The following is a 10,078-nucleotide window of genomic DNA, read 5'->3' on the forward strand; positions in this document are numbered from 1 at the left end:
GATGATAATGTTGATGCAAAGATTTGTACAGCAGTCATCACAAGGTTTAGTTTTGTAGAATAAGGATAGAAGGAGGTATATGTATAATATACAGTGAGGGGAAAAGGTATTTGATCCGTTTGCCCACTGACAAAGAAATTATCAGTCTATAATTTTAATGGTAGTTGTATTTCTACAGTGAGAGACAGAATAACAACAAAAAAATCCAGAAAAACGCATTTCAAAAAAGTTATAAATTGATTTGCATGTTAATGAGGGAAATAAGTATTTGATCCCCTATCAATCAGCAAGATTTCTGGCTCCCAGGTGTCTTTTATACAGGTAACGAGCTGAGATTAGGACCACTCTCTTAAAGGGAGAGCTTCTAATCTCAGCTCGTTACCTGTATAAAAGACACCTGTCCACAGAAGCAATCAATCAATCAGATGCCAAACGCTCCACCATGGCCAAGACCAAAGAGCTGTCCAAGGATGTCAGGGACAAGATTGTAGACCTACACAAGGCTGGAATGGGCTACAAGACCATCGCCAAGCAGCTTGGTGAGAAGGTGACAACAGTTGGTACGATTATTCGCAAATGGAAGAAACACAAAATAACTGTCAGTCTCACTCGGTCTGGGGCTCCATGCAAGATCTCACCTCGTGGAGTTTCAATGATCATGAGAACGGTGAGGAATCAGCCCAGAACTACACGGGAGGATCTTGTTAATGATGTCAAGGCAGCTGGGACCATAGTCACCAAGAAAACAATTGGTAACGCACTACGCCTTGAAGGACTGAAATCCTGCAGCGCCCGCAAGGTCCCCCTGCTCAAGAAAGCCTAGCCAGTCTCCAGACCTTAATCCCATAGAAAGTCTGTGGAGGGAGCTGAAGGTTCGAGTTGCCAAATGTCAGCCTCGAAACCTTAATGACTTGGAGAGGATCTGCAAAGAGGAGTGGGACAAAATCCCTCCTGAGATGTGTGCAAACCTGGTGGCCAACTACAAGAAACGTCTGACCTCTGTGATTGCCAACAAGGGTTTTGCCACCAAGTACTAAGTCGAAGGGGTCAAATACTTATTTCCCTCATTAACATGCAAATCAATTTATAACTTTTTTGAAATGCGTTTTTTCTGGATTTTTTTGTTGTTATTCTGTCTCTCACTGTAGAAATACAACTACCATTAAAATTATAGACTGATCATTTCTTTGTCAGTGTGCAAATGTATAAAATCACAGGGGATCAAATACTTTTTTCCCTCACTGTGTATATATATATATATAGAGACAATTAATGCCCATTAATGGGTAAAATACAAATCAAGACAATGGCAATGTAGGAAGGAAATATTAGAGAAATAAATAATAATAATGAAAATAGGAATAAGAGGAGTTGTTCCTAATGAAACTATGGAAATAATTTCAAATCATGGTGTATTGGTTAAAAAATTAATTGAGAAACAAAGATTTATAACTGCCATCATTTACCTAAGAACTATTAACTAGTTTGGTGAAAGAGCTGCTGTAATAATTATTAAAATGGTCTCAGATATTTAAGTCAGATAAAAGGAAAGAAATAAGCACATTGTTTTGAACGTTTGACAGCTGCACACAAAAAAGAGTATCTACATTAGGAAGTAAAGCTGATTCAGTAACACAGGAGATATGATGCTGCTGACGACAGCTGAGTGCTGTACTGAAATAATTTGTGATAAATTGGAATCAAGATCATTATTATTTTGAATTGTCCCTTTACTGGAAACCTCATAGATTGTGTGAACGTCAACTGCTGTCCATGTGATAGAGATGCCTTTTATAAGGAGGATCTCTGATGTTGTGCGAACCACACATTGTGTCTTCAGATGACTGATTTATTCCACATGGCAGATATGCATATTATGAATCGTGTCCTGAAGGAACCGATGACTGACCCGTAGTGGCAGAGGTGCATATGGAGAAGACGCTGGTGTTCTCCTTGAGACACAGTAGGCCGAGGGCGCGGCTTTTATAGACAGCCTCACGGCATCTTGAACAGACCGATATTGAGGTCCACAACGCTGAAGTGATGGTTGACTTAATGGAGAAATAAGTTAAAATACTGTAATTAAAGGTTTTCCAGATTATAGGGATCTACATAACATTGTGAAACAGCTGAAATGACGTCCGCAGTAGCATATATTCTTGTATTGAATAAGTCCATTGCCCTTCTCTTAAGATTTGTAGAATGTACAATGTTTACAATTAAATGCAATAAATATATGTAAACTGAATTTGTAAAAATAATATTTTGCTGACTTTTGCATTCTCTAAGAAGCAACAAAACATATGTATTATGTAGGTAGTAATTGGGATTGACCTTTATGACCTGGGGCAGGATGAAATATAATTTGAGATATGTCATTTAATGCTCTATTTCAAGATATCTCAAATTGGAGCTTTAAATTAGATATCTCAAATTGCATTTGAGATATCTCAAATGCAATTTAAGATATCTCAAATTGAATTTGAGATATATTAAATTCACTTCCTGGTCTATTTGAGATATCTCGAATTGAATTTGAGATACCTGCAATTAAATTTAAGATATCTTGAATTGTATTTTGACAATTTGGCTTGCTACCCCACCACCTCTTTGATTTTGCCTGTCTCTCCTAAACTGTGTGTATCCTTTCACTTGTATTCATCCCCATCATTTTCTGTAAGCCATGTTTCTGTCACTCCTACAACATCATAGTCACATGCCAGCACTGTGGCTTCCAAGTCTAACATCTTATTCCTTATACTCCTGGCATTGTGGTACAAACATTTCAGGACTTTCCTACTATTAGTTTCCCTTGGTTTTCTTTCCTTAGTGGAACATCTAGCATTGTCAGAGCTCTCTGCCCCCCTGGTCGAGGACAAGAGGCACAAGGTAGAGGTATGTTACAGACGTTATTCATTTATTTCAACTCACCTGTCAAGTGATGCTTGTGTGTGACCTCAAAACATGCAACAAACTATTATTTAACTAATTTATAATTTTCTAATTTTCTAACTAATCAATCAGTAGTTAGTTTTGAAATCAACACAACATTCCTTTTAAGCAAATAACTAGCTAAGCAAATGTTAAGGAGCAATGACAGAATGAATGACCTGCTGACTGGTTCTAAATGCTGCTGAAATGTGATAATTAATTAATGCATTAAATGTTTGAAAAAGGTCAAACAAAATATATGACACTCCACCACGGAAGTCGCAAATACCATATTCCAAATACAGTACAGGGACGGTGTTTCAGCAATGCCGTTATGGTAAATAATCTGAGTACAAATATATTTTTGGAATTGGATCAAAAGACCCAGACCTAGTACTAAAAGACTTAAGCCCCGGAAGCCCAGGTCTAACGACGCCACTGAAGCAGACCAACCATAAAGTGTTTAATCGAGGTATACGGCTACAGAGTAGGACAGACTCAATCCCATATACTCCAGTAAATGGTGTATGGTGTTTCCACACGTGAGCCCGCTGTTATGTGCAAATGCCACTGTCTAAGATAATCGTATATATTCTGAAATGGCCACATTTTAAAAGTGCAAGATAACTGGTCTGTTTATTGTGGGTTAAAAGTAAATTGCAGATGCATGTTTCATGGTTAATGGCAATGCGGAACACACATGTCAGAGATATGTATACTAAATGTCATGTAAATATGATGGATATAAGTTGTAAATCATACAACCTTATTTTGGCAAATATATACACAAACTTAAGGATTTAAGGAGACAGCTTTGAAGTTCTATGTCTTACGATACAGGCCTGTGCTCAAAAAAGTACAACAGATAACAACACACTCATGCTGGAGCCCCCCCAACTGACAAATGGGCTGCCATGCCCATCTCCACAGAGACCAGCATCACATTCCAATTGAAGATTTATTTTGTGAAACACAGACATTCAAGGTACTTTATATATTCCATAAACCGGGGCAACAAACCCAAATACAAACTACATGCTGCCAACAGAAGTGTTAGCCAGCTTCTTCCGCAGTTTGATAACAAACAATAAAAGGTGACTTAAAACTAAATGACACTTAAGTAATTCTACCTCAGAACCAAAACATGAATAAGCCATGTTTGGTCTTAAAAGAAAGAGCATTAGCTAAAACAACCATTGGATAATTTATATTTCACATACAATGCAACATTAACATTTTGTAAGATAATAATTCACTCATCCTAATTTATCCTCCACTGACATTCCCCGGAATTCCAAGAAGGTTCAAATTCAACATTACCCAGAAAGGACACCTGGCTTGTTTGGTATCAACTGTAAGGTCCTGCTTTGAGGGACTTGAAAATGTTATCTAGGTAACATTTGAACCATTTTCACATTCCTCAAAGCCATCACACCCCCAATACATATTCTGTAGGAATCAAGGAAGAGGAATGGCAAAGGCTGCTTTGATTCAAATTTCAATTTTATTACCCCAAACCTGACCAATCAGAAGTTTGGAAGGAAAGAGATTAGAATATCTTTGTCTAAAACGTATCACAATAGAAAGTTAAAACTACCCATTTGTAGTGGAGTGGAGTGGAACAACCTGGGAGAAGAAACCAAGGAGGTGAAATCCAGGAAGTCTGAATGGAACCAGACCCAGAACGTCTCCACCAAAAACCTGAAAGCTTTGCAACCATCCTCAAGTCGAAGCAGTCTGCCAGCCCTCCCCGCTATTGACTGTCTGCATAACTGAATTTCAGTAAACCACACAGGTAGTATATTTCATGTACCAGTCAATAATTAGGTAAACCACAATTACATAAAACCTAGTTGTGTATGGGATTTAAATTGTAGGAACGGGTAGCGTAATTATAATACTTGTTTGCTATTTCTTAGTTTTGTGCCTCGATAGATCTCCGGCTTCGGCTTACTAACTCAACCCCCCCCGGGAATTTCAAAACTCAGCGCCTATGGCCTCAGGGTTAATTCATGCAAATCAAACTCACCCCTAATATTTGTATTAGTTAGTTCGTATTAGTAAAGTATTGTTGTAACTTGCATATCAACACGGTCTTGTTTTCAGAGGACTTGTCTGCTGTGGGTTGTATGTGTGGGGATCACTAGATAACAGGACTTTATTCAGTAATTATTATTTAGTCTGATGTCGATACCAGATAAACAAACCACACTCCAGTTTAAAGTCCTATAGGCCAATCGAATATACTTACTAATAAAACAATAAGTGTAATGATAAATTAAAACAATTTGTACATTGCAACATTCTGCCTCTATCTTAACAGATCAGCATCCTTTTATTTAATTAAACTATTTACAGGTTTCAGAGAATGGATTGTGAATAGATTAAATACAACAGTTATGTTGATATGACCATTTGTATTGCTTCTTTACCTGGTCTTGCTTTTCCAGACTTTTTTTCCAGTCCTCTGATTCTCCTCTTCATCTCCTCCATCTCTCTGCAGTGCTTAGTCTCCAGATTCAATGCCATTATTTTGACCTCTTCCAGTTCAGTGTCGCCATATGCTACTGGGGATATCTTTAGCAGTTCTCCATCGATGGCAGCAGACACTGAAGTCAAAGTTACATTTTTACTCTCCTGTAAACCTCATCCCATAGTTGTTCAATATGATGAAGCTGTGTGGACTGGCAAGGTGTCCACATTAATTGTATAGCAGGACAGGGTGTACTCCAGGACCGGTTTGAAAACCCCTGATCTAGCTTAAAGGGAACAAGCTGCGGTTTGTGTAAATAACTCAAACTGATATGTAAACAATCTCATAGGTTTCAAAAGCATATACATGGGCATGTATTCAGCATTAGGCTACATTGCAAACACAGTCAATTAGAGCATCCTGTAACTTTGTACATTTCTTCATTAAGATAAGGATGTGCTTAACTTGCAGAAGCTGCTGTCTGTGTTTATGTCACCTAATAATGACAATCAGCTGTGCTGTCTCTATACTCACCCCCAGGGGGAGACTGCATGCTGTCCCTTGTCCTCCTCGCTTGTTTCTCTGCATCTGTCTCTGTAGATAAAGGACAATGATTTTTATTTATTATAATTTTCAGTCTGAGGAACATTTGTTTTCATGGCTATTTGTGGTATTCAGTTGTATTTGTTTTTGTTATTTATTTATTTATTTATTTATTTATTGCTTATAGATTTCAATGCAGCCTTTTGTGATTAACTGATTGTGATTAACTGAACAAGTTCATGAACAAAAAATAACACCTCAATTAGCATTCCTGATATTTTCTTTAATATACCTGCTTTGTGCCTCTTCTATCAGAGCATCATGAGAAAGCATGAATATATAGTTCTCTCTAATTGTGTTTTGAAACTGATTACATGTTGACATAATTCTGAACATTCACAGGTTAATGATGATCTATTGATTTGTACAAAATATTAAACTAATCATTCGTGTTAATATTTTAGTTTTTGTATCCTTAAACCTGCCTAATTTCTCTGACTATTAGAGAAAGTAGGACTTTGATCAGATATTCCTCTGTGTGCATAATCTATAGCTATTTAATGGTGTGTAATTTCCACTGGACTATGACTATTAAATTAGGCTCCATCAGTCATAAACCTCTGTCTCTTAGTTTCATTTTTGCTGTTACATGAACCTACCCTGTTAATGTCAGTTTTTTTTTAATATGTTTTTTTCCTTATTGTGTCTATATTGTGATCTTTGGGTATGTGACTGTAGCCAGAGTCTTCCCAGTCTTGCACTGACTCTCTGCAGAGTGACAGTTCTCTCATTGCTGTACAGGAGACTATGATGTCAGTTATCATTTGAGGTTAGTGTTCTTAGTCCTGTACAGTGACCCACAGGAATACAGCAGCTGATCATACAAGGCACACATTTATGGAATATATTTATCTATCAGACTGAACTGCCGTTAATTTAACTTCCTGCACAGTTTTAAAGATGCCCCAAAGGATATGATGCCCTTAAACGTATAATTTAACATAATTATGAAAGAATCACAACCCTTCACATTAAGAACAAGAAGCCCATCATTTAATGTGTCAATGGTGCCTGTTTGCAGTTCTGTTCTCTTCACATCTTCTACACTGTTACAGATTCTCTGGATAGGATTTATTTACCTTTAGCACTAGGGGCACATTTTACTCAAATTTTCTTTCTGAAGTACATTTTCACATAAACATTATAGAAATTTTAGATTTGAAATTACCACACAATACCTGCCAGGCCCGTGCCAGGGGGGCCCATGCAAAGGTCTATGGTTGACCCTTAAATGGGATCAAGTACAACAATTTACTTACTGACTTATATCACTGCAAATAGGATGTATATGTATTTACATGATAAATAAATGTATTGTTATCATTAAAACACATTTCAACATGTCATGTGATACCCCATGCCCCCGCTGTTATTGTGAAAATGGTGCGGTGCATCGAGCGGCTCCTGTGAAGCCGGACTGACCAGCGAGGCAAAGTTCCTCAGCAAAGGCAAACATCAGGGGCTCAATAAAGAAAAGTCAGGGGACAGAGAAGAAAAGTAAACGAAAGAAGCAGAGAGGCAACGGCCAAATTTCCTGCCAAGTATGAAGCACCAGGTATGACAGGCGAAGCTGAATGTGGCGAAAGTGAGGAGCTTGGAAGACTAGTAAATAAACCTTCAGCTCTCTGGTGTAACCTTTATTGGTTTATTGGTTTATTGCTGCTAAATTATTAAAGACCTCAGTGTTGATGAGCGCCGATGTTACGGTTCTTTAACATGTTGGTGTCATTGATAATCACGCAGCTGCAGTCTCTCTGCTCTGTGTCAGGCTGAGCTCCACACACACTAGGGCGACCAGAGCCCAACAAACCAAATGTGGGACAAAGTATATTTGTGTGGGACAATGTGGGACACATTACCAATGCTGAGAAGTATCTAACTTAAAAAATAAATGCAATTTTCCCCGGCGCTATGTAAGCAGCCAAGACGGTGACAGCAGGTCCCCCTGCACTTGACCCAGGTGTGCGCAGTTTGATTGACATCAAGCACAGCCCCGTGATGACAGTCTTCCCTCTGTCTTCACAGCCATTGGATACAATAATTTTATTGACATTTTAGATCTGTTTCCAGTGAGATATTATTGAGTTTATATCGTGACTTTGCTGTTGTAAACATTACTGTTGCTGCTCTAGAAGCAATGTTCTTTTAAAAAATTATATATTTCTAAAGCAATGATTTAGTAATTGATGGGTGGTGGACGGTGCTGGAATGGGTGTGGATGAGGGCAGTGGGAAGTAGGGAAGTAGGGGTTGCTGTTTTTTCTCGCCAAAAATAAATAAATGAAATAAAAATAGTTAAGAGTAAGACAATGTTCTTTATTAGACTATAGTTAGAATAGTTTTTCGTATCCAGGTCGGCAATGAGCACCACAGACAGCATACAAACACTCCGCACAGTCAAAGTCTGTCGCACCCCACCCCGTGGATGAGGGGGCCCAATTTAGAAAATGTTGTTCCCCTGTTGTAATCCTGATGGCGGCCCTGATACCTGCCCCCAGAACACAGGACCTCGCTATACCGCACTTGCCAAGGAGTGATCTGAAAGCTCCTTGTGTCAGAGGCACACTGGTAGGTTATGTTAACTGCCTAAGATGTGCCATTTCCCCCTTATATTTTAAAAACCTAATTCAAACTAGTCAGGTACAGAATAAAGAAATACATTTTCTTCACCAGCTATAAAGTTGGTTATCACTCTTCCAGATATAACTGCCTTCTGTGTCTTTGTGCTTGTAATTTGAAAAGGCTTATATTTGAAAAGTCATTCATTTACAGTGATGAATAATAATCATATTTACCTTGTTTTCGTATGCTTTCTGGATATACCATGCTGGTCTTTCTATCTGACATTTTCCGTGCTGTCTCTCCTCTGACTGTCAGACCCACTAATTCTCGATCTAATTCTGCTAAGGTTGCTGTTACTGTACAATTTGTTTATATGATGCACACTTTATACTGTACTTTGACCACTAAATTACATGTACCAAAGCTATTTGTTACCATTTTTATTAATCCCTCTATATTAACAGTATTTGATCTGATAAAGACCTTATTAGAAAGCACTAACTGAAACAGACTTTGGACTAAGATTTGTTTTGCAGACTGATACAGCTTCTGTGCTCAGATACACTCCCATACTTGTGCTCACAGTTGAGGTCAGTGGCAAGAGAGCCTTGTCATATTGTAACCTTCACTAAGGGGGAGGCGAAAAGTGGAAAGAACAGTATAGGAAAGACAACGGCATGTGATATGCACCCGTGTATGCAGCTCAATTGCAGTATACTGAGCCATGAATATAGTGTTCTTGACTGAACGTACTCTGGGATTTCTTTCTTTCTTTCAAAAGGCACCAAGAAAATGTGTTTCATAATTACTTGGTGCATTTGTAGTGAAAGAGAAATTGTAGGTAGGCTGATGCTGTTCACACCTTCAAGACACATTGTTGTCTTCAAAAATGCGTCGCTGGATTTCGGTGAGGCAAATATCATTCTGTGCACAAACCATCTCAACTACAGCTTCTTCAGTTGAACCAGTGAGTAACAGACTGTGGCCACCACTGCATCCCTTTCGGTCAATTCTGACAGCAAAGCACAATATATATGCATGCCATGGTTACTCTGTAATGCAGTCAGTGAATCTAGTGTAAAACTGGGTACACTCTGCATGTTACACACTCTGTATGGAATATCCGGATGACACATGCAGGGCCGGCGCTACCTATAGGCAGAGTAGGCAATTGCCTCGGGCCTCCCTATACGCGAGTCCAGGGTCCCAAACTGTGGGGCGCAAGACCCTTTATGGGGGCGCGGGGAAACATCTGACAGGTAAAAAGTCAAGACGAGACACAATAAATCCCCGATGGCATCTGACAACTGTTGATTGCCGCCCCACTATAATCGCACTGGATAAACCGATATATTTTTCTACACTTACACACATTAAAACAAACTGTACTGTCGCGGTTCACAGGAGTGGAAACTGGGTCTCGGTTATTGGATTCTTCCATCTCCAGTCCTGGCCAATCAGAATAGAGGACTGTCAGGCAGCAGCGTCTGTGAAGCCGCTGATTGGTAGT

At 38.8% G+C, this 10,078-nt stretch overlaps 1 protein-coding gene across 1 annotated transcript in view; it reads right to left on the bottom strand.

Moving 5' to 3' along the window:
- The window catches only part of LOC136751587 (GTPase IMAP family member 4), a 41,878-nt gene extending 35,884 nt beyond the window's left edge, over positions 1-5,994 (bottom strand). Inside the window, exons 1-2 of the mRNA XM_066707313.1 lie at positions 5,939-5,994; positions 5,364-5,540 (exon numbers count right to left, since the gene is read on the bottom strand). Coding sequence (XP_066563410.1) covers positions 5,364-5,540; positions 5,939-5,957 — 196 coding nt within the window. The 5' untranslated portion in view covers positions 5,958-5,994. The remainder of the gene's footprint in view (positions 1-5,363; positions 5,541-5,938) is intronic.
- Positions 5,995-10,078: the final 4,084 nt, after the last annotated feature.

Source organism: Amia ocellicauda, chromosome 6, assembly GCF_036373705.1.
Source record: "Amia ocellicauda isolate fAmiCal2 chromosome 6, fAmiCal2.hap1, whole genome shotgun sequence".
Classification (NCBI taxonomy): domain Eukaryota; kingdom Metazoa; phylum Chordata; class Actinopteri; order Amiiformes; family Amiidae; genus Amia; species Amia ocellicauda.